Below are 26,192 nucleotides of genomic sequence, written 5' to 3' on the forward strand. Positions count from 1 at the left end.
GGGTTGTGTGCAAACGCGCCCTAGCGAAGCGGGATATCGGAGTGTCGTTTGTGGTGACTTCAAAAATTTTTTGTCAGCATTTCGCTCATTTTTCAGGATTTTTAGCTTTTTTCGCATGGTTTTCGCAGATTTTTTGCTATAATTTTGTCAAAAATCAATTCTAAGAGCATTTCAGACTAAAAATGGCTTCCGCCGATGTGAAAAACACCGTTCCACACATGGATATGGATCGTGGAGGTGCGTTCGACTTTTCCAACTGTATTCGCAATCAAGCGATGTGCAAGTTGGGCGCAAAGGCTCCAAAATTGACCAGCACCGGTACCACAATCGTTGCCGTCGCCTACAAAGGAGGACTCGTGATGGGAGCCGACTCTCGAGCCACCGCCGGAAACATCATCGCTGATAAGCACTGTGAGAAGGTTCACAAGCTCACCGAGTCCATCTATGCTTGTGGAGCCGGAACAGCCGCAGATCTCGATCAGGTCACCAAGATGCTATCTGGAAATCTTCGTTTGTTGGAATTGAACACTGGACGCAAGGCTCGTGTGATCACGGCTCTCCGTCAGGCGAAACAGCATCTTTTCAACTATCAGGGATACATTGGAGCATATTTGTTGATTGGAGGAGTCGATCCAACTGGACCACATCTTTATATGTGCTCCGCTAATGGAACTACTATGGCTTTCCCATTCACCGCTCAAGGATCTGGATCGTACGCTGCTATCACTATTTTGGAGCGTGATTTCAAGACTGACATGACGGTAAAAACCCAATTTTGATAGTTTTAGGCCAAAATTCCGAAATATAGCATTGAAAACCATATTGTTATAGTAGAGAAGAAGTTAGAAATTTTTGTAGCTTGTAGTCTCCTGTAACTTCGCTTATTTTTTTCTGTTTTGGGAGCCGAAAGTAGTTGAAAACGGTAAAAAATGAGCCAAGTTACAGCGCTTGGAAGTTTTAATGAGGCTTAGACTACAAACTACAAAAATTGCTAAGTCTCAGTAAAATTTAAATTTCCTTTAACTTTGCTCATTTTCACCCGTTTTTGAGGATTTTTTGCTCAAAAAATACAATTTTTCAGAAAGAAGAGGCCGAGAAGCTTGTACAACGCGCCCTGGAAGCCGGTATGCACGGAGACAACGCCTCTGGAAACAGTCTGAATCTTGTGATCATTGAACCAAACGAGACGGTGTTCAAGGGACCAATTGTGCCAGAATTCTGCAAACGACCAGAGCCAAACGACCTCGCCTACAAGTTCCAAGCCGGTGCCACGAAGGTGTTGAAGCATAAGACCATCAAGTACGACGTCGTCGAGTCTATGGACCTTTCTCACTAAATTCTTTGTGTGTGTGTACTTTGATTTTTCCAATATTTATTTATTTCTTCTTTCCCTATTCTTTTTCCGTTTTGGTGTTTTCAAGTTTTACTCGGTTTCTCGAGCCTCCGCACCTTGTTTTATAATTTCCAAATATAAACCTATCGATTCCCGTTTTTTTTTCTTAAATTCAGGTCTAAAAATTGCAAAAATTAGCTGGAAATTTTGAAAGCTAAATTTTAGGCATCAATTTCTCCTATTTTTCTGAAATTCCAGCAAAAAATTCATTCGAGAAACTTCGAAAATCCAGCTCAATTCCTAAAGTTCAAATTTCAAATCGCGCGCCGCTGACTTAGATGTGCAGGTCGTATAGCAAATAGGCTCCGCCCCCTTTTCACTGGCGCGAAAAACCAAATTTTTGTTTCAATTTTCTCCATTTTGATGACTCAAATTCAGTGTTTCTGAAAGCACCTAAATTTTTGTTTCTTATCAAAAATTCCAGGTTCTCTTATCATGTTTATCATGTTCGCAGTCAATTTTAGGCGCTGTTTGCGTGTGTTTCACCCACGCCCTTGAAACCGGGTCAGCTTGTTTGGAACTTTTGGCAAAAATTGAGCGGCAGCAAGAATTCTAGTCAGTTTTTGTTCATCGCGAATAACAAGACATCTTTACGGTTTTGTACCACCTGAAAATTTAGTAAGTTAACTTTTTAGGAGGGAAACATTGCGAAATTTCTCATTTTCTGCTCTCTGTTCTTTGTCTCTTCTCTCTCGCTCTCTCGGGGCCTCCAGTTCCACCTCGCTGGCTCCCCCTGCACTGGCTTTTTGCATTCATTTCAATCCGCACTCTCCCACTGGCGCAACACTATTTCTCTAGCGAAAATTCGATCGATGAGTTGGCCCCGTCGCACTGACCGCTGCTGTGTGTTGTCCTTCTTCCCTTCGTACACAGAGCGGAGACACGCCGCCGGCGCACACACACACAGCCCGTTTTTTTGTCCTATTCTCCTCATTTTCCATTGCGTTCTTCTCCCTTCTACCATAGGAGTATTACCCCCTCTCCTCTAAGCCCGCCAATAGAATTTCGTCATTTTCCTTCTCTTTAAAATTGTTCTCTCTCTTCTTGCGAAATTGATTCTCACCCAGAAACCTCCTAATCTAACCTATTTTCCAGAGAAGAATGCGTGAGGTCATCTCCATCCACGTCGGACAAGCCGGAGTCCAAATCGGAAACGCGTGCTGGGAGCTCTACTGCCTCGAGCACGGAATCCAGCCCGATGGAACCATGCCAACCCAGTCCACCAACGAGGGCGAGTCCTTCACCACCTTCTTCTCAGACACCGGAAACGGCCGCTACGTGCCAAGATCCATCTTCGTCGATCTCGAGCCAACTGTCGTCGATGAGATTCGCACTGGAACCTACAAGAAGTTGTTCCATCCAGAGCAGATGATCACCGGAAAGGAGGACGCCGCCAACAACTACGCCCGTGGACACTACACCGTCGGAAAGGAGCTCATCGACACCGTCTTGGACAGAATCCGCCGTTTGGCTGACAACTGCAGTGGACTCCAAGGATTCTTCGTGTTCCACTCGTTCGGAGGAGGAACTGGATCCGGATTCACTTCCCTTCTCATGGAGCGTCTTTCTGTTGACTACGGAAAGAAGTCGAAGCTCGAGTTCTCGATCTACCCAGCTCCACAGGTCTCAACCGCCGTTGTTGAGCCATACAACTCCATCCTCACCACACATACCACCTTGGAGCACTCCGACTGCGCATTCATGGTTGATAACGAGGCTATCTACGATATCTGCCGCAGAAACTTGGATGTTGAACGCCCGAGCTACACCAACTTGAATAGAATTATCTCCCAGGTGAGATAGTTTTTGTCTTTTTCAATAATTTAATAATGTTTCACAGGTCGTCTCCTCCATCACCGCCTCCCTGAGATTTGACGGAGCCTTGAACGTCGACCTCAACGAGTTCCAGACCAACTTGGTGCCATACCCAAGAATTCACTTCCCACTCGCTGCCTACACTCCACTCATCTCTGCCGAGAAGGCTTACCACGAGGCGCTTTCTGTCAGCGACATCACCAACAGCTGCTTCGAGCCAGCCAACCAGATGGTCAAGTGCGATCCACGCCACGGAAAGTACATGGCCGTTTGCTTGTTGTACCGTGGAGACGTTGTGCCAAAGGACGTCAACACCGCCATCGCCGCCATCAAGACCAAGAGAACCATCCAATTCGTCGATTGGTGCCCAACCGGATTCAAGGTCGGAATCAACTACCAGCCACCAACCGTTGTGCCAGGAGGTGATCTTGCTAAGGTGCCACGCGCCGTCTGCATGCTCTCCAACACCACCGCCATCGCTGAGGCCTGGTCTCGTTTGGACTACAAGTTCGACTTGATGTACGCCAAGCGTGCCTTCGTTCACTGGTGAGTTACCTGGAATATCCTCGGAAGACCTAACGAATTTCCCATTATTTTTCCAGGTACGTCGGAGAAGGAATGGAGGAAGGAGAGTTCACCGAGGCTCGTGAGGACTTGGCCGCTCTTGAGAAGGACTACGAGGAGGTCGGAGCCGACTCTAACGAGGGAGGAGAGGAAGAGGGAGAGGAGTACTAAACGATCACCAACTCCGCCACTTTCAATAAAACTGCTGACCCCGTTCTCTTTTCCATCACTTTCAACACACTTTCCCCCCGTATTTATTTTCGCAGTTTTATCACAATAAACTCTTGTAATATATGAAGGTTTTTGTGAGAGACTAACTCTATCCCTTTTATCCTGCTCTGTATAAATGAGAATGAAAGTTGTGAAACACTTTTGAACATATATGTTGAGAGAAGGGTTTGCCGAAATGAGCAAATATTGAGAAAAAGGGGACATTTGAACAGCTGTGCTCTTTGTAATGGCTGTAAACGGAACAACGACTCCAGCGAATTCCCAGATGTCGTCGTTGCCACGTGTCGGTGATGAGGAAGAAGGCGTCGGGCAGTTGATTACGGATCTTCAGGAAAAGGGGACGAATTTCGTTTTGTTGCAAAAGACACCGCAAATTTTGGAACTGCAGACAATTCTCAAGGATAGGTACGCAGAAAATCGATTAAAAACGTAGTTTGTAGTTTCCTGGGGCTACAAACTACAAAAAATGGGCAAAAACGGGTGAAAATGAGCCAAGTTACAAGGATTTTGAATTTTACTGAGGCTAAGAAATTTTGTAGTTTGTAGTCTAAGCCTCAGTAAAACAACATGCGCGTTTACTGATGTGAGACTAATACACTACAAACTACGAACTTTGTTTAGCCTCAGTAAAACAGTGTGAAAAAAAACAGTTTCCTCGGCAGTGTGGATTTACTGAGGCTTAAGAAATTTTTGTAGTTTGTAGTCTAAGCCTCAGTAAAATTCAAAATCCCCGTAACACGGCTCATTTTCATCGGGTTTCGACCATTTTTGACTCAAAATTCATCAGCTTTTTTTGTAGTCGCTTAGTCTCAGTAAAAATTTTTGATGGTTTTACTGAGGCTCACAGACTACAAACTACGAAATTTGTTTTTTGTAGTTTGTAGTCGCTTTAAGACACTACAAACTACAAATATGAATAAACCTAAGTAAAAACGGTTTTTAGCTCGAAATTTGTCGAAATTTCTGGGGGTTTTGACTACAAACTACAATTGGCGTCTTCCAGAACCACAAATCACTCGGATTTCGTGTTCAACGCGGATCGCTTGATGCGTCTAGTGATCGAAGAGTGTCTCAACCACCTCCCGTTCACCGAACATACAGTAACCACGCCCACCGGTTTCCGATATGAAGGAATACAGTTCAATCGTGGCAATTGTGGCGTCTCGCTGTGTCGAAGTGGCGAAGCGATGGAAGTTTCGTTGCGACAGTGCTGTCGGTGTATTCGTATTGGAAAGATCTTGATTGGTACGCGAAAATGCGGTCTTTCGAAGGGAAAATGATGAAAAATCGAGAAGAAAAGACATTAATTTAGTCTAGAACTGTGAAACATCGACGAAAAATAATCTGAAATTCGAAAAAAAAAATGGTTGGGTCGAAAAATTCTGTGAAATTGCATTTTTCAATTCAAAAATGCTGAAATTTCGAGGAGAATTCGGAATTCCGTTCCGAATACCCCTGAAAATCAATAGAAAAACAACATTTATTTCAGCACAAAAAAACAATTCAGCTTCTAAATTAGGTCTCTTTCTGAATTCTGAAAACTCAACTTCATCGATTTTCACGTCGTCAATCTTTTTTTCCCGTGTGATTTCCGTCATTTTGATACCCATATCAACCTAGTTTGAAGAATTTTCTTATTCTGAATTCAGAAGACGTCGAAATCCTAAATCCTACTGAATTATTAGGTTAAATCGCGTCAAAGGTCTAAAAATTGCTATGAATTAGGTCGAAAACGCTGAAAAATCGAGAAAAATGACTCTAATCTAGTCTGGAAGTATGAAGAATGTGTAAAAATTAATTTCCTCCAAAATCTGAAATTTCGCCTAAAAATGATCGAAAATTGACTCGAAAATTCGCTTAAGAATGCCTGAAAATTTTCGATTTTCTCAAGATTTCTTGACTCTAATTTTCCAGGCGACGAACAAAAAGTGCTCTACGCGCGCCTTCTTCCCGACATTCAATCGAGACGCGTCTTGTTGCTGTATCCAACGATAGGGTGAGTTTGAAGACTACAAACTACAAAAAACCCCAAAAATTTGAGAAAATTTGACTAATTTTGAGCCAAAAATGGGATATCCGTCGGCTGTGGGGATTTACTGAGGCTTAGAAAACTCTGTAGTTTGTAGTCGCTTAGTCTCAGTCAAGCCACATTCCACTTGGATGATGTAGAGACTACAAACTACAAAATGTTTCTAAGCCTCAGTAAAAACAACTTTTATTGATTTTTGATGGGGGTTTTGCCCCAATATTTTAGCATTTTTTCTCGGTGTTTTGTAAATTGTAGTCTCTAAGCCTCAGTAAAAATTGGAAAACATAAAAATAGTGAAAATTTAACAAATTTTGAGGCAAGAATGAGTGAAAATGAGACAAGGCGAGGTTTTTGCTGAGGCTTAGAAATTTCTGTAGTTTGTAGTCGCTGAGCCTTAGAGAAGCCACATTCCACTTGCATGATGTAGCTTTACTGACAGGCTACAAACTACAGAAATTTCTAAGCCTCAGTAAAACCGGCCTCCACTTTTACTGAGGCTCAGAAACTACAAACTACATTTTTTCTAAGCCTCAGTACTTTTCAACTTGGCTCTCTGTTTGATTGGTTTTTGACGGTTTTTACTCAAAATTGGTCATTTTTCTGATTTTTTTTCATTTTGTAGTGTTTAAGCCTCAGTAAGAAAAAAAAATTTTAAAAATCAAAACAATTTGTTTTCAGATCCGGAACAACGGTGTGCAAAGCGATCGAAGTGCTGAAAGAGGCTCGTGTCCCGGATGAAAACATTTATCTGGTGTCCCTATTCATTTCCCCAACTGGCCTGAAAAATATAACCCGTAAATATCCATACATCACTGTCGTCGCCTCTGACATCACCTCTCTCTATCCCAATCACTTCTCAACCAGCTATTTTGGAGCTGTTTGAGCTTGTACTGAGGCTTAACAATTTCTGTAGTTTGTAGTCTCCTGAAAATTCCCTTTTTTCCATCCAAAGATCATCGAAATCGGTTGATTTTGAGCCGAGTTATGGTGATTTTTCAATTTTTACTGAGGCTTACAATTTTTGTAGTTTGTAGTATGCATTGTTGAATTTTTCTCTGTTTTCCCTCTGTTTCCTTACAGTATTCTTATTCACTTTTTCATTCTGATCTTTTTCGCATCATATTTTTTTAAGTTGAACAATTTTGCGCATTTTTTGTAGTTTGTAGTTTCTCTCTATTAGCAATTTTTTAAATTTTTTGTTTTACTACTTGTCTGGAGAAAAAAATTAAGAATAAATTTTTTTTTTCGTTGTTCTTGACTATAAACTACAAACAAATTTCTTTGAGGTCAAATTTGAATAATTGATGGGGGAAAAAGGAAAAAAAATGGAAAAAATTAAAATTTCAAAAAAAAAAATTTTTTTTTTGAAAATTTTTGAAAAAAAAATATAATTCCAGGAGGAAAAGCACTCACATTTCCGGTGGCAACTTTTTTTCTTCTTGAGTACTTGAAATTTCGTTTTGGAGAAAAAAAATAAAAATTCGAAAAAAAAATTTTTCGCAAAAATTTTTTTTATGGGATTACCGTATTTTTTTGAGTTTTCTAGTCAAACTGATACGAAGAAACGGTTTCTAGTTTCATTTGAATAAGATTTTTACAAAAAAAAAAAATCCAAACATTTTTTTTTTCAAATTTTTGACCAAAGGTTGTTTTGTTTACTCAGAAAATATACTATATAACCATCCCCCCCCCCATCCATATTATTATGTAGATTTTGAAGGATTTTTTTCAATAGAACCAAAATAACCAAATAGGGGAAAGTTTTTGCTTAAAAACTAGAAAAAATTGGAACTTTTCTCAAATCGTAAGTGCGCTCCACAGAACTTTCCCTGTAACTCCCTCAGTTTTAGAGATAGGCATTTTATTTCGATTGGAATCGATTTGAAACTATCGATTTAGTCGAAATTAAATATAAACTCAACTTTTTTGAATTTGACTGCAAGTGCGCTCCACTGAACTTTTGCCGTAACTTGCTCAGTTTTAGAGATAGACATTTTATTTTAATCGCAATCGATTTTAAATTATCGATTTAATCGAGATCAAACCTAATATCAAAAAATTTCGAGATGATTGCAAGTGCGCTCCACTGAACTTTTGCTGTAACTCGCTTAGTTTCAGAGATAGACACTTTTTTTCTTGGATTGAAACGGACGAATTTTTGCTAGGTTTCCCATTGTCTTTGAGAGTTTCAGTTTGTCTTCTGCCTCTTTCCTCTTTACTGAGGCTTACCAGTTTGTGTAGTTTGTAGTCTTTATTAATTTTTCATATAAAGATCATGGAAATCGGTGGAAGATGAGCCGAGTTATGAGGATTTCAAATTTTTACTGAGGCTTAGGACTTTTTGTAGTTTGTAGTTCATAAGCCTCAGTAGAAACTTCAACTAGCCTCATTTTCATCATTTTCCGACCAATTGACTAATTTTTTGAGGGATTACTGTAGTTTTTTGAATATTCTAGTTGCATATTAAAGTTTCTAGTTTCATCTGAATACGATTTTTCGCATAATTTTTTCTGGGAAACAAAATTCCAAAAAAAAAAATTTTTTTTAATTTTGAAATTTGAAAAAAAAATGTTTCTGAAAATTTTTTTCCAATTCCCGCTAATTAAAAAAAACTGATTTGACTTTGAATTTAGTTTTAATTAAAATTATAATTACTAAAAAAATTATAATTATTAATTAAAATTATATTTATAACTTTGAAATTAATTAATTTTAAAAAAGTTAAAATTAATTAATTTGAAGTTACTTTTTTTAAAAAGGGGAGTGGCCTATATTGAACAAGATAGTTTTATAACCAAACAATGCCTTGGGACTAATTAAAGAATCAATTAATTAACAATTTTCGAAAAAAAAATTAAAAAAAAAAAAAAAATTTTTTCGAATTTTTTTTCAAAAATTTAAAAAAATAATTTTAGATTCCCATTAGATAAATTTCATTTCATCTTTTTCTCTCAGTTTTACACTACACAAATCCTAAAATGTTCATTATTTTCCAGCTAATTAAACAATTGCTCATCTCCCCGAAATTCCCCCAAAATCTCTTCTTTTTCTGTATATATTTATTCGAAATATTGCTTTTTTTTCGATACTATATTATTACTATTTCAGAAACTGAATTCCCAATTATCTATCTTAATTAGTCAATTAATGAATTAATTTTGAAACAAAAAAATCACAATGCGAGTCAATCATTATGTCATGGTTTTTTGTTTGATTTTTGGTGAGTTTTCCGAAATTCGTATATAATTATGGACTAATTATTGGTAATTAACATTTTGAAAAAAAAAATTTCAAAAAAAATTCAAAATTTTCAGGAATCCTAGCCAATATTTATGTAATCGTAAAGCTGAACATTGGAACTAATCTTTTTGAATATCTTCAAAAAATTCAAATGTCCAATATCCAGCGGGATACGGTACCGAAATGTGAAATTGATGCCGATCATTTGTTGAATTTCATCGAAAATCGACACTTTTTGGAGTTAGAGGAAAAGGAACAGCGAAAAATCCCGAAAAATCACGAAAAAACACTACAAACTATGCTTTTTGCCTTTCCAACTGCCGGTTTAGGTGAGTGACGAGTAATGCGTCAAGGCACGAAAAGTGCGCCAAGGCACCGAAAGTGCGCCAAGGGCACCAAAAAGCGCCAAGAAACCAAAATACAGATTGGATGTCTAATAACCATTGATAGGAGTCCAGATTCCGTGCGAGAGTATCTGCACCAAAAGTGCGCCTAGACTCAAAATATAGATATGATGCTTGGTAACCATCGTAGGAGCCCAGGAACGGTTCTGTAGTATCTGCACCAAAAATGCGTCAAGGCACGGAAAGTGCGCCAAGGGCACCAGATACGCTCACAATAAAGATCCGATTCTTAATCATCATTGATAGAAGCCCAGTTTCCATATCTGCACCGAAAATGCGCCAAGCCACGGAAAGTGCGTCAAAGACCCCGAAAATACGCCAAGATATCAAAATATAGATTCGATGCTTAATAACCATTAATAAGGGTCCAGATTCTGTGCTAGGGCACCTGCACCAAAAATGCGCCAAGGCACGGAAAGTGCGCCAAGGGAACGATAAAGGCCCCAACGAGTTAAAAACTAAGTCTTATGGTCATAATAAGGTTATTAGAAACATAGTTAGAGTATTGGCACCAAAAATGCGCCAAGGGCACCAAAAATGCGTCAACAAACGATTTTCTTGCAGGAAACAAGCTTTTCGAGATCATATCTCTCCTCGGAATCGCTGATACCCTTCAAAGGACACCAGTGATAAATGCAACAAATTCTGATTATATAAATGTTTTATCAAAAAGTATTCAGCCAATTTTCCCAAAATTAGTGGAGGAATTTGACCTAAAAATTATTCCGGTAAGTCAAAAAACCAATTTACTGGCGCATTTCTCGATCCTTGGCGCGTTTTCCGTCCGCGTGTTCAACGGCACAAAAAGTGCGCCAATGCACGAAAAGCGCGCCAAGGATACCAGAAGATATGTATTTGGTGATGGTAATTGTCCCTTGACGATTTTTTGGTGTCCTTGACGCACTTTTGGTGCCTTTGCGAATTTCCCGTTTCAGCCAGGTACCGTAGTCCATAAACACACGAATTGGGGAGCGTGCTGTCGATTTGACGACCCGAAAAAGTTTGAAAATCTGTCAGAAACACATTTAATGCTTGATGGACATTATTTTCAGGTGAATCTGACAATTTGCTGAAAAATCGATAATTTTGAGTTTTCAGAGTTTCAAATATTTCCATCACATTCGGCCGAAAATTCGAGAATTATTGGCGCCAAGCAAGTTGACAGCCGTTAGAGCGGAAATTTTGTTGCCCACGAAATATAGGAACGATTTTATGTAAGTTTTTGGGTTCTGGGCACGAGAATTGCGTCAACGAACGAGAAATGCGTCAAGGCACATGTTTTGGGTCAAAGCACGGAAAATGCGTCAAGGCACAAGTTTTGTGTCAAGGCACGATAATTGCGTCAAGGCACGAGAAGTGCGTCAAGATGTCTAAACTTCGTCAAGGCACAAGTTTCGGATCGAGACACGCAAATTGCGCCAAGAAAAGAAGTTTCGGGTCAAGGCACAAGAATCGCACCAAGGCACGAGAATTGCGTCAACGCACAAAAAATGCGTCAAGGCGTCTAACTTTCGTTGAAGCACAAGTTTTGGGCAAAGAGAATGGGTTTTGAGTCAATGCGCGAGAATTGCGTCAAGGCACAAGAATTGCGCCAAGGCAACGTGAATGCACTAGTTTTGGGTAAAATCACGAAAAATGCGCAAGGTTCACTTCCTCGATGCATTCCTAGTGCCTTGGCGCATTTCTAATGCTTTGACTCATATTAAGTGCCTTGGCGTATTTTCAGTGACTTGGCGCAATTCTAGTGCCCTGACTCATATTCTGCTACTTGACTTGAGTATTTCTAGTGCCTTGACACAAAACTCGTTCTCTTTGCGCATTTTCTGTGCCTTGATGCATATTCAGTGTACTAGCCCATCTTTTGTTACAATGATGCCTATCTAGTGCATTGACGCATTTTTCGTGCCTTGACGCATTTTCAGTGCCCTGGCGCATTTTTCGTACACTTTTTTGTTCAGAATCTGCACGCACATCCGCCGTGGAGACTTTCAGTACGATGGTGTCCATCAACCATCCGATGCCACGTTTACCCGATCGGCCACCGACTTCTTAGTGGATTACTGTAGGCGGAACACGCGGAGCATCGTACTAAACAATTTTCAAAAAATTTCAGATAAAAAATCTCGTCGGCGGGTTACTGTAGTGGTGTTGGGCAACGATATTCATTTCGCGAAAGCCGTTTTCGAAGGTATCCGGAAAAGCGCCAAGGAAAATATCTTGACGCGTTTCTCGTGCCTTGACACATTTCATGCTTCTAGACCGCACCGAAAACCACGCATTCCTACAAAAAGCAACGACTAACGCCTACAACTACAGTTTACCTGAAGCATCGCCAAAGTATACGGTAGGCACGGGAAATGCGTCAACGCACCGAAAGTGCTCAAACAGGAGAATTTTGATTTCAGACGGTTTTGACACCAACGCTGACACCAGAAATCGATTTGGCATTTTCTAGACTTTTCTGTGACGTCACACTAATTACAGGTACAGTAATCCGTAATAAAAAATCTACAGTAATCCAAAATTTTAGCTCCATCTTCCACTTTTGGATGGTGGTTGTCGTATTTATCGAAAAGGAAATCGCAAGCGTATTATCGGGATATAACGGAGTCGAAAGATGGGGTACGGTAGGCGGGGCACGAGAAATGCGTCAAGGCACGGGAAATGCGTCAAGATACGAAAAATGCGACGAGGGATGAAACTTTATTTGTCGGTGTCATCTGACTCGAAAACGTGTTGCCTAACATCGATTTGGTGCGTTGGCGCATTTCTGGTGCCAGGTGTCCAAAACGCGCCAAGGCACTAAAAATGCGTCAAGGGCTAAACTTCAGGTAATTTCGACAAGGAACCTGAAAACATGTATCCTCTCGCAATTTCAGAGTCTTGGCTCATTTCCATTGCATTGACGCATTTCTCGTGCCATGCACCCAAAAAATGTGCCAAGGCACGAAAAATGCGTCAAAGGGAGAAACTTGAGATAATTAGGTCAACTAACTCAAAAATATGTAGCCTGGCTCCAATTTGTGGTTTTGGCGCATTTCCAGTGCCTTGACGCATTTCTCGTGCCAAGTACCCAAAAATGCGCCAAGGCACGGGAAGTGCGCCAAGGAGAGAAATTCCAGTTGCCGGTATCAAATAACTCCTAGAAATGTTGCCTGGCGCGATTTCAGTGCCTTGGCGCATTTCTCGTGCCATATACCCAAAAACGCGTCAAAACTACAGTAATCCTCAAATTTTCAGGTGCTCCGAGAAATGCGCGAAGACGATTTCTACCCGCCAGAATGGATAAAACTGAAAACCGACCAAAAAACTGGAAAAATTCGAAAGATTCGGTGATTTTATTGATTTTAGCCGGAAATTATCGATTATCGATTCACGGGTCCTAATATATAAGTTATTCATTTTTTCCACAATTTTATTAAATAAAAAAATTTGACACATAAAAAGTTCCAACTGAAATTGAAAAATTTCAAAAAATGCTGAAAATGTTTATTTCCGAAAAATCAATAAAAAAATCGATATGAGCTCAATTACGCAGGGAAAAGGAGGCGGAGCGAGAGCTGTCACAGAGCAGAAGATTTTCGAAACGGTGGGAATTTGAATTTTCGAATTTTTGAAAATTCAAAAATTCCAAAAAAAAGTTCCAGACATCAATCGCATTCTCATCGGTAATGATATTTTTGTCATTGCTCATCCTCCTGCTCAACTACCATCTCTCCCGACGGGTCCTGGCACGAAAGAAGCATCCTACAGTGAGAAAATTGCGAAAAATGCTGATAAAAGGACGGGCGGCGGTGAAGACGGGCATGTTGACACCGATTGAGACGGTTATTCTTGCACTGGAGGCTGGCATGACACTGGAAGAGGTTCGAATGGAATATGTCAACTCTTGTGCATCGAAAAATGACATTTTGGAGTGAGTTTGGGGCGGAAAGGCTCGAAAAATGCGCCAAGGAACGGAAAATGCGTCAAGGCACGAAAATTGCGACAAGGCACCGAAAGTGCGCCAAGGAATCGGAAACTAACAATAAGAATGATGACCGAGATAAGATTACTAGAAGCGAAGTTGGGGTGTTTGCACCGAAAGTGCGTCAAGTCACCGGAAGTGCGTCAAGACACAAGAAATGCGTCAAGGAATCGGAAACTAATACTTAGGGTCACAATAAGAATACTAAAATAACCTAGAAACAAAGCTGGCGTATATGCACCAAAAACGCGCAAAGGCGCCAAGGATGCGTCAAGGCACCAAAAGTGCGTCAAGGCACGAGAAGTACGTCCAAGCTCAAGAAATGTCTATAGGAATCTAAAACCAACACTTTGGGCGCCAAGCTCATTTTTTTTCTTTTTTCTTTGCGCATTTTTCGTGCATTGGCGCATTCCTGGTGTCTTGGCGCATTCCTAGTGCCTTGACGCATTTTCAGCGTTATTTTTTTTCAGAAGTATCTTCGGATCCGTCCCTGCCAATCAATTTTTCGCCCGCTTCGTCTCGAGCAGCCGTTTCATGGAGACCGGTCTCGCCAACGAGAAGGTCTTTTTGGATTTGTGGAAAAGCGAGAGCTATCGAGAGCTTGTTCTTACGGTTCGTCTTGAATTTTCCTCTATTTTCCCAGTTTATAACTTTTTTCTAGCGTTTCTAGTTTTTTAGATATCAAAAATTTTAGAGGAATTCGGGTCAGTCTAGAAAAACGAAAATATCTCAAAAACCAAAAAAGATAGAAAAAAGTAGTCAACTAATAAAATATTTGGTTTAAAATTTCACACATTTTGTTAGTTGACAACTTTTAAGTAGGTCCAGCGATGTTGGAGATATATGGGGTCAAAGTTTGAAATCTCTTTCTTCCCACCAGAAGTCTCTAGGCTAGAGACGCAAGGTTGTCTGCTTGTCTGCGCTCTCTCAACGCGGACCACCTCCCCGTTTATATCTGCTTTCCGCCGCACCCTACTCGCTGCGCCCACATGGTGTGCAGGTAACGCTTTTGACTTTGGCTCAAGAGGTCGCAGGTTCGATCCACGCTGGGGTTTTTCTTTTTTGCTTCTTGTGTAGGGCATAGAAAGTTGATTTTCCAGAGTTATAAATGTCTTATTTTTCATTTTCCAGACTCAACACCCCGAATGCCCAACCCAAACATTCCAACCATCTCGTCAACAGGACTCATTGATCTCTCAAAGCACCCAAAACAAACCTCCAACTGATACGAAAACTGATAACACGTCACAAGCTCCGCCCACTTGTCAGGAGAAGCCGAAAACTGTCCGAAAATCGATAATCGATAAAACGGCGGCTGCGATTTTGCATGAGGGAAAACCATTGTTGTGCTCTGGAAATAATGATGATGCTGTTTGAATTTTTAATTAACTATTTTTTGATATGTCTGTCTGTGTGTCTGTCTGTGTATCAAATAAATTTTATTTTTTTTGCGCGAAAATTTGATTTTTTTTTGGGTTTTCAGAGGTCTCAGAATTCGGGATTTTTCAAATCAGAACTTCTTAAAATTAGTCAAAATCCACAAAAAACAGTTTCCCGTGCATTAGAAAAGAAGCAAAAGGAATAAAAAAGAAAAACACCACCGCTGGGATTGAACCTGCGACCTCTTGAACCAAAAGCAAAAGTTTTACCTACACACCATGTGGACGCTTCGAGCAGATAGTTGCGGAAGGCAGATATAAACAGCAAGGTGGTGGGCGTTGAGAGAGCGCAGACAAGCAAACAATCTTTCTTCTCTGGTAGTTAGAGGAGAGGAGATTCTAAAATTTGAGCATCTATATCTCAAAAACCGCTTTACCTACAAAAAAGTTGTTCACTTAGAAAATGTGTGAAATTTTAAGCCAAATGTTTTGTTAGTTGACACTTTTTTCTATCTTGTTTGGTTTTTGAGATATTTTGGTTTTTCTAAACTACCTCGTTTTTTTCTAAAAACTTGAATATCTCAAAAACTAGAAATGCTAGAAGGAATTTGTAAACTGGAAAAATGAAGCTTAACTTTAGTCAAATCATTTCCACAAGTCATATTATAGGCTACACATTAGGAAACACTTGTTTTCACTAAAATGTTCGGGTACATATTTACAAAAATGATCATGTAGCTATTTAGATCACGTATACAGACTACTTTGTAGTCCTTATAAGAAGAAGGTGACGAATAGAAGAGACGGGCGGTACGATGTGGTCTGATGGCGGGGAAATGATAAAAATCTTATCATTTCCTTTCTTTTCCTCCTTTTAGCCAAAAGTGGACAAATGGTCGAAATTGTGTGTTTTATCAGTGCAGAGAACATATCAGTTTAGAGTTTTTCCCTCTTATTTTGTTTAGTTTTCCTTTTTAGTACAGTTTTTGAATTTTTTTTTGAAAAAAATTGTGAACTTCTTTAGCCAAGTGTGGACTAGACGTTAAACTTTGAGCCAATTTATCTCGGCTCTTAGGAGAGATATCAAAAACCTGTCAACTGATAAATTGCTTATCATAATATCAAAAACATTTCATCAGTTGACATATTTTTGATATCTCTTATAGGAACGGAGATAATTAGCTCAAATTTGACAGTGTGGAACTTTCGCTACTTTCAGGTGTTTAAAGAATTTTTTGGAGTTTTTTAGATTCACAATTTTTTAAAGACTTTTGTAGAAACTTGGATTTTCTGTAAGTATTAATTTGTTAAAATTTCAAAGTTCCAGATAAATAAAAACTGAAAAATGGTTCAAAATCTGAACAAGAACATTCAAGAAGGAGATAATCCGGATTTGACATCTGAAAGGTTAACATCAACGTTTAATACCAATGATATGGCTGCTCAAATTTGGGGAAGTGAGAAGGTAACATTTTTGTTTCAAATGATTAGTTTTGTTCATATTTGCTCTATTCTCCTCGCCCTCTCTTCCCACCACCCCTTTTTTCACTGTGATGAAGCAAAGGAACGTCTCCAGAAGGCTTCAAAATCAAAATTTTGAAAAACGGAAAGTTTGGGCATCATCTCGCTGCTATTTCGAATTACCTGTGAAAATTTGAGAAATTTTGGTCTACTGGTGACTTCGCGAGGGTCGGCGAAGTGTTTCAGAAACTTGTTTTAGGAACCTTTCAGCTAAAAAAAATTTCAATTTTCAGCGCGCTCGTCGTCGTCGTGAGATTAGTGCTAAAATTGCTCAAATGCCAGAGCTCCATGACTCCAAACCATTACCATTTATGACCAGAGAGGAGAAAATTATGGAATCGGCGAGAAAGTTGACAATTTTGACAGAGAAAATGGGCCAGATTATTGACCCAACTGATCCAGCCGAGTTGTATCATTTGAATAAGTGAGTTCAGACTACAAAGACTACAAAAATTAACGATAAAAGTGTTGGGGTTTTGAAATGAGCCGCACTTCGCCTAGCTGTTACGACTAAAGGATAACTTTGAACACATATATTTCGGTTACTGTAAAATATATCGAAAAGTGGTAAACTGATAAAATTTTTGTGATATTATAATAAACATTTTACCACTTTCTTTGATACCTTCTAGAGAAACCGAGATAAATGGGCTGAAATTTATAGAGCCCTTCTCGCACAGCATTAAAGCCCATTTATCTCGGTTACTGTAAGAGATATCAAAACATGGTAAACTAATAAAATATTACTGATATTATGCTTAACATTTGATCACTTTAACACTTTTTGATATCTTTCACAGTAACCGAGATAAATTGGCTTAAAGTTCATCTTTCGAAATCCCGTATTTTTCATCAGGGGTGAAACTTAAAATCGCGATATCTCGGTTCCTGTAAAATATATGAAAAAGTAACCAACTAGCAAAATATTACTGATATTATGTTTAACATTTTATCAGTTTATCGTTTTTTGATATCTCTTACAGGAAATGAGATAAATGGGTTTAAAGTAGAAGGTTAGGCAAGAGGCTCTATAGAGAAGGGTCACACCAGGGGCACCTTTCACACAGACAAGGTGAAGGGGAACCCAGGTGCCTCTAGATAAATATATCAAAAAATTGATGGTACTTAAAAAATGGTAAGATGATAAAAAACTGTTTTATTGTAGCTTTACCTATAAACATTAACATAACTAACAAGTTGTGACCGCGTAGCTCAGCGGCGCGATAACTGTGAGCCCATTTATCTCGGTTACTGTAAGAGATATCAAAAAGTCGCTGACTAACAAAATGTTTATTATAATATCAGCATTAATTTGTTAGTTACTCATTTTTGAATATCTCTTACAGGAAATGAGATATATGTGCTCAAAGAGAAGACCCCAAACTAAAAGGTTTATTTCAGCGAAGTCCTCGGTCTGGAAGGCAACCCAATGGCACTCCACGGAGTCATGTTCATTCCAGCGCTCTCTGCTCAAGCATCCGATGAGCAACAAGCCAAATGGCTACCAAGAGCTCTCCGTCGAGAAATCATTGGAACCTACGCCCAAACCGAATTGGGTCATGGAACGAATCTTCAGAATCTGGAGACAACGGCTACTTATGACTTGGCGACACAAGAATTTGTACTCCATACTCCACAAATCACCGCATTGAAATGGTGGCCAGGAAATCTAGGAAAAAGCTCCAACTACGCGGTTGTAGTAGCCCATATGATAATCAAGGCGAAGAATTATGGGCCACATCCGTTTATGGTTCAATTGAGAGATGAGAAGACGCACGAGCCGCTTCCAGGAATCACTATTGGAGATATTGGACCAAAAATGGCATATAATATTGTGGACAATGGATTTTTGGGATTCAACAAGTACCGTATTCCAAGAACGAATCTTCTCATGAGACATACTAAGGTGGAGGCCGATGGGACTTATATAAAACCGCCCCATGCTAAGATCAACTACTCCGCTATGGTTCATGTTAGAGCTTATATGTTGACGGGACAGGCGATTATGTTGGCGAGTGCACTAAATATTGCGACTAGATACTCATCGGTTAGACGGCAAGGACAGATTGATAAGAGGTGAGAAGTTCAGGAAATCGAATTTAGAAATGATAAGCTAGCTCAATTATCTCATTTCGTGTGAAAGATATCAAAAATATGTCAACTAACAAAATGTTTATCATAATATCGGAAACATTGTCACAGTTCACAAGTTTTTGATATCTCTCATGGGAATTAAGATAATTGAGCACAAAGTTCAAGTAAAGCTATGTAAGGCACTGAAAACTTTCAAAGAGATATATGTCTAAAACTAAAAGCCCTAAACGCAAACTTTCAATTACAAAAGTGTTTGCCTCAAAATTTCCTATATTTATTTTCAAAATTTTAGTAGCTATTCTAGTTTTCGAGATACAAGCATCTGAAATTTACTATCCCAACCTAGGAACCCAAATAGGCATGAGGCTGTCTAGTAAAAACCAATATATCTCAAACACCAAACAAGATAGAAGAATTATGACAACTACTAAAATTTTTGCCTCAAAATTTCCCATATTTCAATATTTGAATCATTTCAGTAGCTATTGTAGTTTTCAAGATATAAGCGTCCAAAGTTGAGGTTTTCAAACCTATGAACCCTACGAGCGACTGCTTCTCTGCTTGCCTTTCTCAATGCACTCCAAAGTTATAATCGCCATCCACCCCACACACCCCATTGTGATATTTGGTATAGGGGTTTACGCTTTTGGTTCTGGAGCAGGATGTCCGGCGTTCGACTCCTACCTCGAGTTTTTTCTTTTTGTTTTTTGCGTAGGGCATGGAAAATCAAAATCTGACAACCATAATTACGGAAAGTGTAATTTTTCACATTTCCAGTCAACCAGAAGTAAAAGTACTCGAGTACCAAACCCAACAACACCGTCTTTTCCCATCCATCGCCAGAGCCTACGCATTCCAATTCGCTGGAGCCGAGACTGTCAAACTGTACGAGCACGTTTTGAAGGAGATGAAATCTGGCAATGTTTCTCTGATGGCTGATCTACATGCATTGACTTCCGGATTGAAATCAGTGGTCACTTATCAGACTGGAGAGGGCATTGAACAGGCGAGAATGGCATGTGGAGGGCATGGTTATTCTATGGTTAGTTTGATGACGTGGAACGGGGAATGTCATTTGAAATACATATCAAAATGTGCGAAATTTTCCGCTGAGTTGAATTATATAAAAATCTAAACTCTAGCTCAAAAACCAAGCCAGCTATGGTCCGTTTTGCAAACATAATGTATTTTGCGAACTTGAAATCATGTAATGGTCTATTTTTTTGAGAATGGATTGAAGAAATCATTTTGAAATGTATACAAAATGTAAAAAATTTTCTGCTGATTCGAATGATATAAAAATCAAAATTCTAGCTCAAAAATCAAGCAAGTTAAAGTCAATTTTGTAGCATCAGTTTTATTTTTTGTTTTCTAAAAACCAAAAACTTCAAAGCCCCATAATTCAATTCAATTTTAACATTTCAATAGAGATTTTTAAATAAAAATGTCTAAAATTTTCCGCTAATTCGAATGGTATAAAATTAGAAATTGGAGCTCAAAAACCAAGCAAGTTATGCTAAAATATAGCTGACATTGAAAACCGCATAGGGAAAACAAACTAAAATGTTGAGATTTTGTTTTGATGCTAAAATAGAAGATTTGGAGGAAAATTAGGAATTTTAAATCTGATTTTTTGATCCCAAATTGGTGGAAAAACGATCGCAGGGTTATCAAATCCGCTGATTTCAAAAAGTGTATTTTCAAATCTCCATACTTCCAGGCCAGCTACATCTCTGAGATCTATGGAGTTGCAATTGGTGGATGTACGTATGAAGGGGAGAATATGGTGATGCTCCTCCAGTTGGCAAGATATCTTGTCAAATCAGCAGCACTTGTGAAATCAGGTCAATCTTCGAAACTCGGCCCTCTAGTCGCTTATCTGGGTGTCAAATCCGAGCCAACTTCTCTAATCGATCGTATTCCAAATTCTGGATTCACTGAGTATGTGAAGACGTTCCAACATGTGTCAAAAAGACAAACACTCAAGGCAGCCGATATGTTCTTCGGGTTAATGGAGAAGGGAGAGAAACGAGAGATTGCATGGAATAAGTGCTCCGTGGAGTTGAATAGGGTCAGTTAGGAGATACAAATTTTGAATAGAATACAATTAATTCAATTTCCTATAATTTGGTATAATTATCGTAAAAATCGGTTAACTGCTTGTTGAGTTATAATCCAAGAAAGCGGAGCTTGGGTGTCTTCTGATACGTTCTAATTCAACGTCTCCTGTGGATGAGCACAAAACTCATAATTCTTTAAATTTTAGATGGTTTTGTGGAATTTCTTAAAATCTACATTTTACAATTTAGAAAACATCAAAGTATCAACCTTGAAGAAAGTTATGGCAGTAAATAGACTCGTGGTTTTTCAACGGTGTGTGTTAAACGTTGCGCTTGATCAACGCGTCCCAGACAAAAACTGGAAAACCGAAGACTTTTGAATTTTATACCGTTTTGTAGAGCTTTTTAAAATCCACATTTTACAAGTTAGAAAAATTGCAAATGTTGAGTTTGAAGCAAGTTGTAGTGCTAAATGCACTGGTCGTTTTTTCAGGTGTCTTTAGTGCCCTTTTCAAATTTTTGTCTTTAGAAGTTTTGAATAAATCCAAGCTACAAAATGTAACTTTGAAAATTCTTCAACCCCCCCCCCTCACCGAAAAAAAATTGACTTGCAAAAATAAATGGCTACACTGATATCAAACATTTGCAACATTTGCACTTTTTTGTTGGTCAACAAAAAGTTTGATAAGAAGATAAGAAGTGCAATGACAACTTTTAAAGAAAATTGAACTTTTCTGAGCTACACAAGCTACACCGTTAACTCTCAGCTGAGCTAAGTTAGCTTTTTCCCAGGCCAGCCGTCTCCATACCCGTCTGTTCATCGTCGAAGCCTTCGTCAGACGTGTCAACGAAATTGCGGACATCCGGATTAAGGAGGCACTGACAGACTTGCTCCATTTACACGTTAATTATGAGCTCTTGGATATTGCGTCATATGCATTGGAGGATGGGTTCTTGTCAGCCAGTCAACTGGATTATATCAGAGATCAAGTCTACTTGTATCTTGGAAAAATTCGACCAAATGCAGTGTCACTTTTGGACTCCTGGGAGTTTAGCGATATTGAGCTGAGATCGGTGAGTTTTAAAGCCTTCACTAGGCTATAAAATTTAGTGTAGTTGCCCTAATCAAGATCTATAATTTCCAATTTGAATTTTTCTAAAAAGTCGATTCTGAACGAAGTTATGCACCTTTAAACACACGAACCTCAGATCACCATACGTTCACGATTACCGTATGGACGTCCCAAGATTGAAACCTAGGCAAATTATATATTTTTTCATAGGCCTTTTTAAGTTCTACAACAAGCAATTTTAACATTTCGAAAAAAATGAAACTTGAGATGAGTCATGCGCCTTTAAACACATGCGCTCTTATATACAGCTTAACAAGCCTTCTCACACGTTGTCTCTTTAACTTAATTTTTAGATTTTTCTAAATTTCAAATTTCAGCAAATCGTATAAGATTTCAAAGCTCTATTCAAATTCTATAATTTCCATTTTGAAAATTTGAGCAAAATCAAATTTGAGCCAAGTTATGCGCCTTTAAACACTATGCGCCCTTTTATAGCCTTCTCACAATGTCCCTCTTCGTATTAATTTTCGGAAAGCTTCCGAATATTAAATTGAAGCAAATTAAACATGGTTTTGTAGCTCTATTCAAATTCTATAATTTGAAAATTGAAATTTACAAAAATATCAAATTTCCAAAAAAATGATGAGCGTTGAAAACCTGTCGACTCTTTTCGGGCAGCCTCAGAGTACCCCGTGTGAACAACTCCTAAATATAACCCCGAAAACTTAAACCTATACAAGTTTTATATGATTCTGTAGCCCTTTTCAAGGTCTACAAATTCCAATTTGAATTTTTCTAAAAAGTCAATTAGAAACCAAGTTATGAACCCTCGAATTTGCAGGTCCTCGGTCGTCGCGATGGAAATGTCTATGAGAATCTCTTCAAATGGGCAAAATCGTCTCCATTGAACAAGACAGACGTACTTCCATCAGTTACTCAGTACTTAAAACCAATGATGGAAAAGGCCAGATTATAAAATAACTTTATTGATTTTTATTGTTTTTATTGTACTTTAAAAGTTGCACTAATAAATAGTACAGGTTTTTTTGCACACATTTAGGCTCCGCCCACTTTTTCCATGGGGTATAAAAGGTTAAGACTGTTACAATTAGGCACTACGTTGACACTACACTGTGTCTCAATATGAATCAATCAATAAAACCCGGGGACAATCCGGATCTCACCGATGAGAGACTTTCTGGAACATTCGATACAAATGCAATGGCTGCGGTGATTTATGGAAGTGACAAGGTAACTAGGCTCCTAATTAGGTAATCAGCTTCACTTTTAGCTAGCCCAACGCCGTCGAGAAATCTCTGAAGCCGTCTCCAGAATCCCGGAACTCAAAGACTCCAAACCGTATCCATTTATGACTCGAGAGGAGAAAATTCTAGAAGGATCTAGAAAGAGCGCAGTCTTGAATAGACTACTTCCTGGACTAATTGATTTGGAGAGTTTTGAGGAGACAGTTTTTATTCATCAGTGAGAATTTTATTTTTAAAAAATTAGAAAAACACAAATTCAAAAACAAAGTTCCAGAGAAGTCATAGGCATCGAAGGCTACCCATTGGCACTGCATGAGTCACTTTTTATACCTCCCATTGCTACTCAGGGTACTGATGAGCAACAGGAGAAATGGCTCATGAGAGCTCAACGAAGAGAAATCATTGGTTGTTATGCGCAAACGGAATTGGGGCATGGTAAGTAAATCTGGGATTATCTGGAGAATCAGTTTAGATTTTTTAAAAAGTCAATTCGTAAAATGCTTAGTGCAAAATTTGACACATTTTGTTAGTTTACAACTTTTTGATAGCTTGTCTACTTTCTTAGGTATTTTGATTATAAGAGGAAGGATCTCGACTGACTAAAAAGCAATTTATATCAAAAAGTGATAGAGATAGATTAAAATTGTTTACCAACACTCTATTTCTTGTAAAATTTACTGTATTTTTGTAGTTCACACTTTTTATTTAGCTTCACTAGTTTTCGAGTTATGAGCGTCTAAAGTTTAGGACCCTCTCAACCTGTGAAGCTAGAAGAGCTAGAGTGACTGTTCTCTCCTCTACCGGCCACCGCGTAACTTATTATTGCCCGTCACTCCTTCTGTCCCCAGCGCTGTGGTAGCTTAACGGCCTACGCTTTTGGCTAAGATCCAAGAGGTCCTAGGTTCGACCCCAACCTAGAACTTTTTTCTTTTTGACTTTTTTAAAGTGTTAACTAGCTATTTCAAGGGTTCTTTAGCACTTGTTTTTATAGGATCAAATCTCCGAGCACTGGAAACCACAGCTACATTTGACATTTCTACCCGAGAATTCATCCTGAATTCTCCAACAATAACTTCTCTGAAATGGTGGCCTGGAGCACTTGGAAAAAGTGCAAATTGGTCAATTGTGATTGCTAATCTTATTATCAAAGAACACAACTATGGTCCACATCCCTTTATGGTCCAATTGAGAGATGAGAAATCACATGAACCTCTTCCAGGGATTACTGTAGGAGATATTGGACCAAAAATGGCTTTTAATGGGGCTGATAATGGATTTCTTGGATTCAAAAACTACCGTATTCCAAGAGAGAATATGCTAATGAGGCATAGTAAAGTGACATCAGATGGGAGTTATATCAAACCACCGCATGCTAAAATTGGGTACTCGAGTATGGTTAAAGTGAGAAGTCGAATGGCCGCAGAGCAGGGATTGTTTCTGGCACATGCGTTGACGATCGCCGTGAGATATTCGGCAGTGAGGAGACAAGGATTTTTAAAGGATAAGTTAGTAATCAAAATTTGAAATATTTTCCCAATTGGAAGTAAGTCTGTAGGTAAATTGATTAGTGAGATGGAAGCCATCAAACTTTGAGAGGAGATTGGCTGAAAAAATCAAAATATCTCGAAAGCTAAAAGAGCTAGCCAAAATTTGTTAACTAACGAAATGATTATAAGAAAATCTACTATATTTTCTTAGTTAACAGTTTTTGGGTAGCTAATCTAGCTTTTGGGATATAAGCGGGCAACATTTAGGGAAGATTCTGAACGGCAAGCTTACACCTAGCCTATCTCGCGAACCCTGCTAGCTAGAAATTTGCTTCCAACTAACAAAATGTGTTTAACTTAAAGCTTATCCCAATGCTAAAATCTTTTTGCAGAAGCCGTGAAGTGAAAGTGCTGGATTACCAAACCCAACTACACCGTCTATTCCCATCAATCGCTCGCGCCTACGCCTTCATCTTCTGTGGATTTGAAACAATTCGATTATATGATCAATTATTGATTGATGTTCAAAATGGGAATACATCTGGAATGGCTGATCTACATGCATTGACTTCTGGATTGAAATCAGTGGTCACTTATCAGACTGGAGAGGGCATTGAACAGGCGAGAATGGCATGTGGAGGGCATGGTTATTCTATGGTTAGTTTGATGACGTGGAACGGGGAATGTAATTTGAAATACATATCAAAATGTGCGAAATTTTCCGTTGAGTTGAATTTTATAAAAATCTAATCTCTAGCTCAAAAACCAAGCTAGCTATGGTCCGTTTTGCAAACATAATGTATTTTGCCAACTTGAAATCATGTAATGGTCTATTTTTTTGAGAATGGATCGAAGAGATCATTTTGAAATGTATACAAAATGTGAAAAATTTCCCGCTGATTTGAATGATACCAAAATAAATGATCTCGTATTTAAACTAATCGAGTTATGATCAAATTCACTTTGGATCATAAGAATTGCATGGAATCACATTTAATTTTATGTTAGCATCTACAAACATACATGCATTTCACGAAGACCCTAAAACTTTCTAGAGATCCTAACCCTAATTACCCCCTGTTCTTAATTGCCCCGTCTGCAGATAATCCCTCTATATGACTCCCTATTTTCCACTTCCATCGAGTTCAACAAAACGTGTTTCTCCCCGTGATCTAAACTCCCCAAGGAATTAATTAGGTGATTTTTTCTATCTTCTTCTCCGAAAAATAGACATTTTTGTTATTCGTTTTGATATCATCAGACTTGAAATTTTGATCACAAACATTTTTTGATAATTTGAAAAATAGGAAGAGCAACAAAGATCAAAGACAGTTTAGCACAATTGAACATTTTAGAATCCAAAAAAGATAGATATGCACTGTATGAAATAGAAGATCCGATCCTCAGTTTCGACGGCGAGCAGGGAACCATGATCGAATATAATTAACGCAATTCTAAAAATTAGAAAATTGTTAGTGTTGAATTGAGATCTCAAAATTTCAAAAGAAGCCAAAAATGGGCAATTTTCGGAGCTCTATCTACGCAGAGAACGGTTATAATTTTTGGAATCAATCTAAGGTGCAACTACCGTATCTCTTTTGGCATTTGGCTGAGCTAAGAATGCATCAATCAGTCTTACAAGGCCCAGTATCCAAGGGTACATCGAAAAA

The 26,192-nt window shown here is 38.7% G+C and overlaps 7 protein-coding genes across 7 annotated transcripts in view; all 7 read left to right on the plus strand.

The window, feature by feature from the left end:
- Positions 1-182: 182 nt before the first annotated feature.
- Cbr-pbs-2 lies at positions 183-1,336 on the plus strand (the record flags this gene model as incomplete). The annotated part of the gene is made up of 2 exons (XM_002646026.1): positions 183-761; positions 1,082-1,336. The coding sequence occupies 2 exons, from the start codon at positions 183-185 to the stop codon at positions 1,334-1,336; spliced, it is 834 nt and encodes a 277-aa protein (XP_002646072.1).
- Positions 1,337-2,494: 1,158 nt separating this feature from the next.
- On the plus strand, positions 2,495-3,943 carry CBG07939 (the record flags this gene model as incomplete). Its single annotated transcript, XM_002646027.1, has 3 exons — positions 2,495-3,187; positions 3,234-3,754; positions 3,811-3,943. The coding sequence occupies 3 exons, from the start codon at positions 2,495-2,497 to the stop codon at positions 3,941-3,943; spliced, it is 1,347 nt and encodes a 448-aa protein (XP_002646073.1).
- A 325-nt stretch (positions 3,944-4,268) lies between these two features.
- On the plus strand, positions 4,269-6,915 carry CBG07940 (the record flags this gene model as incomplete). Its single annotated transcript, XM_002646028.2, has 4 exons — positions 4,269-4,408; positions 5,007-5,248; positions 5,918-5,999; positions 6,711-6,915. The coding sequence occupies 4 exons, from the start codon at positions 4,269-4,271 to the stop codon at positions 6,913-6,915; spliced, it is 669 nt and encodes a 222-aa protein (XP_002646074.2).
- Positions 6,916-9,209: 2,294 nt separating this feature from the next.
- On the plus strand, positions 9,210-13,012 carry CBG07941 (the record flags this gene model as incomplete). The annotated part of the gene is made up of 8 exons (XM_045241499.1): positions 9,210-9,252; positions 9,347-9,601; positions 10,241-10,404; positions 10,775-10,890; positions 11,635-11,738; positions 11,790-11,864; positions 12,207-12,298; positions 12,917-13,012. 8 exons carry the CDS (start codon positions 9,210-9,212, stop codon positions 13,010-13,012), a joined length of 945 nt encoding a protein of 314 aa, XP_045093612.1.
- Positions 13,013-13,196: 184 nt separating this feature from the next.
- CBG07942 lies at positions 13,197-15,020 on the plus strand (the record flags this gene model as incomplete). Its single annotated transcript, XM_002646030.1, has 4 exons — positions 13,197-13,265; positions 13,324-13,592; positions 14,114-14,255; positions 14,775-15,020. The coding sequence occupies 4 exons, from the start codon at positions 13,197-13,199 to the stop codon at positions 15,018-15,020; spliced, it is 726 nt and encodes a 241-aa protein (XP_002646076.1).
- Positions 15,021-16,367: 1,347 nt separating this feature from the next.
- On the plus strand, positions 16,368-22,746 carry CBG07943 (the record flags this gene model as incomplete). The annotated part of the gene is made up of 7 exons (XM_045241500.1): positions 16,368-16,487; positions 16,777-16,967; positions 17,945-18,619; positions 19,415-19,679; positions 20,358-20,708; positions 21,475-21,771; positions 22,612-22,746. The coding sequence occupies 7 exons, from the start codon at positions 16,368-16,370 to the stop codon at positions 22,744-22,746; spliced, it is 2,034 nt and encodes a 677-aa protein (XP_045093613.1).
- Positions 22,747-22,913: 167 nt separating this feature from the next.
- Positions 22,914-26,192, plus strand: part of CBG07944 — a gene marked incomplete at both ends in the record, with an annotated part of 9,267 nt that continues 5,988 nt past the window's right edge. Inside the window, 5 exons of the mRNA XM_002646032.1 lie at positions 22,914-23,021; positions 23,062-23,252; positions 23,310-23,470; positions 24,027-24,540; positions 24,915-25,179. Coding sequence (XP_002646078.1) covers positions 22,914-23,021; positions 23,062-23,252; positions 23,310-23,470; positions 24,027-24,540; positions 24,915-25,179 — 1,239 coding nt within the window. The remainder of the gene's footprint in view (positions 23,022-23,061; positions 23,253-23,309; positions 23,471-24,026; positions 24,541-24,914; positions 25,180-26,192) is intronic.

Source organism: Caenorhabditis briggsae, assembly GCF_000004555.2.
Source record: "Caenorhabditis briggsae complete genome, chrI, whole genome shotgun sequence".
NCBI lineage: Eukaryota > Metazoa > Nematoda > Chromadorea > Rhabditida > Rhabditidae > Caenorhabditis > Caenorhabditis briggsae.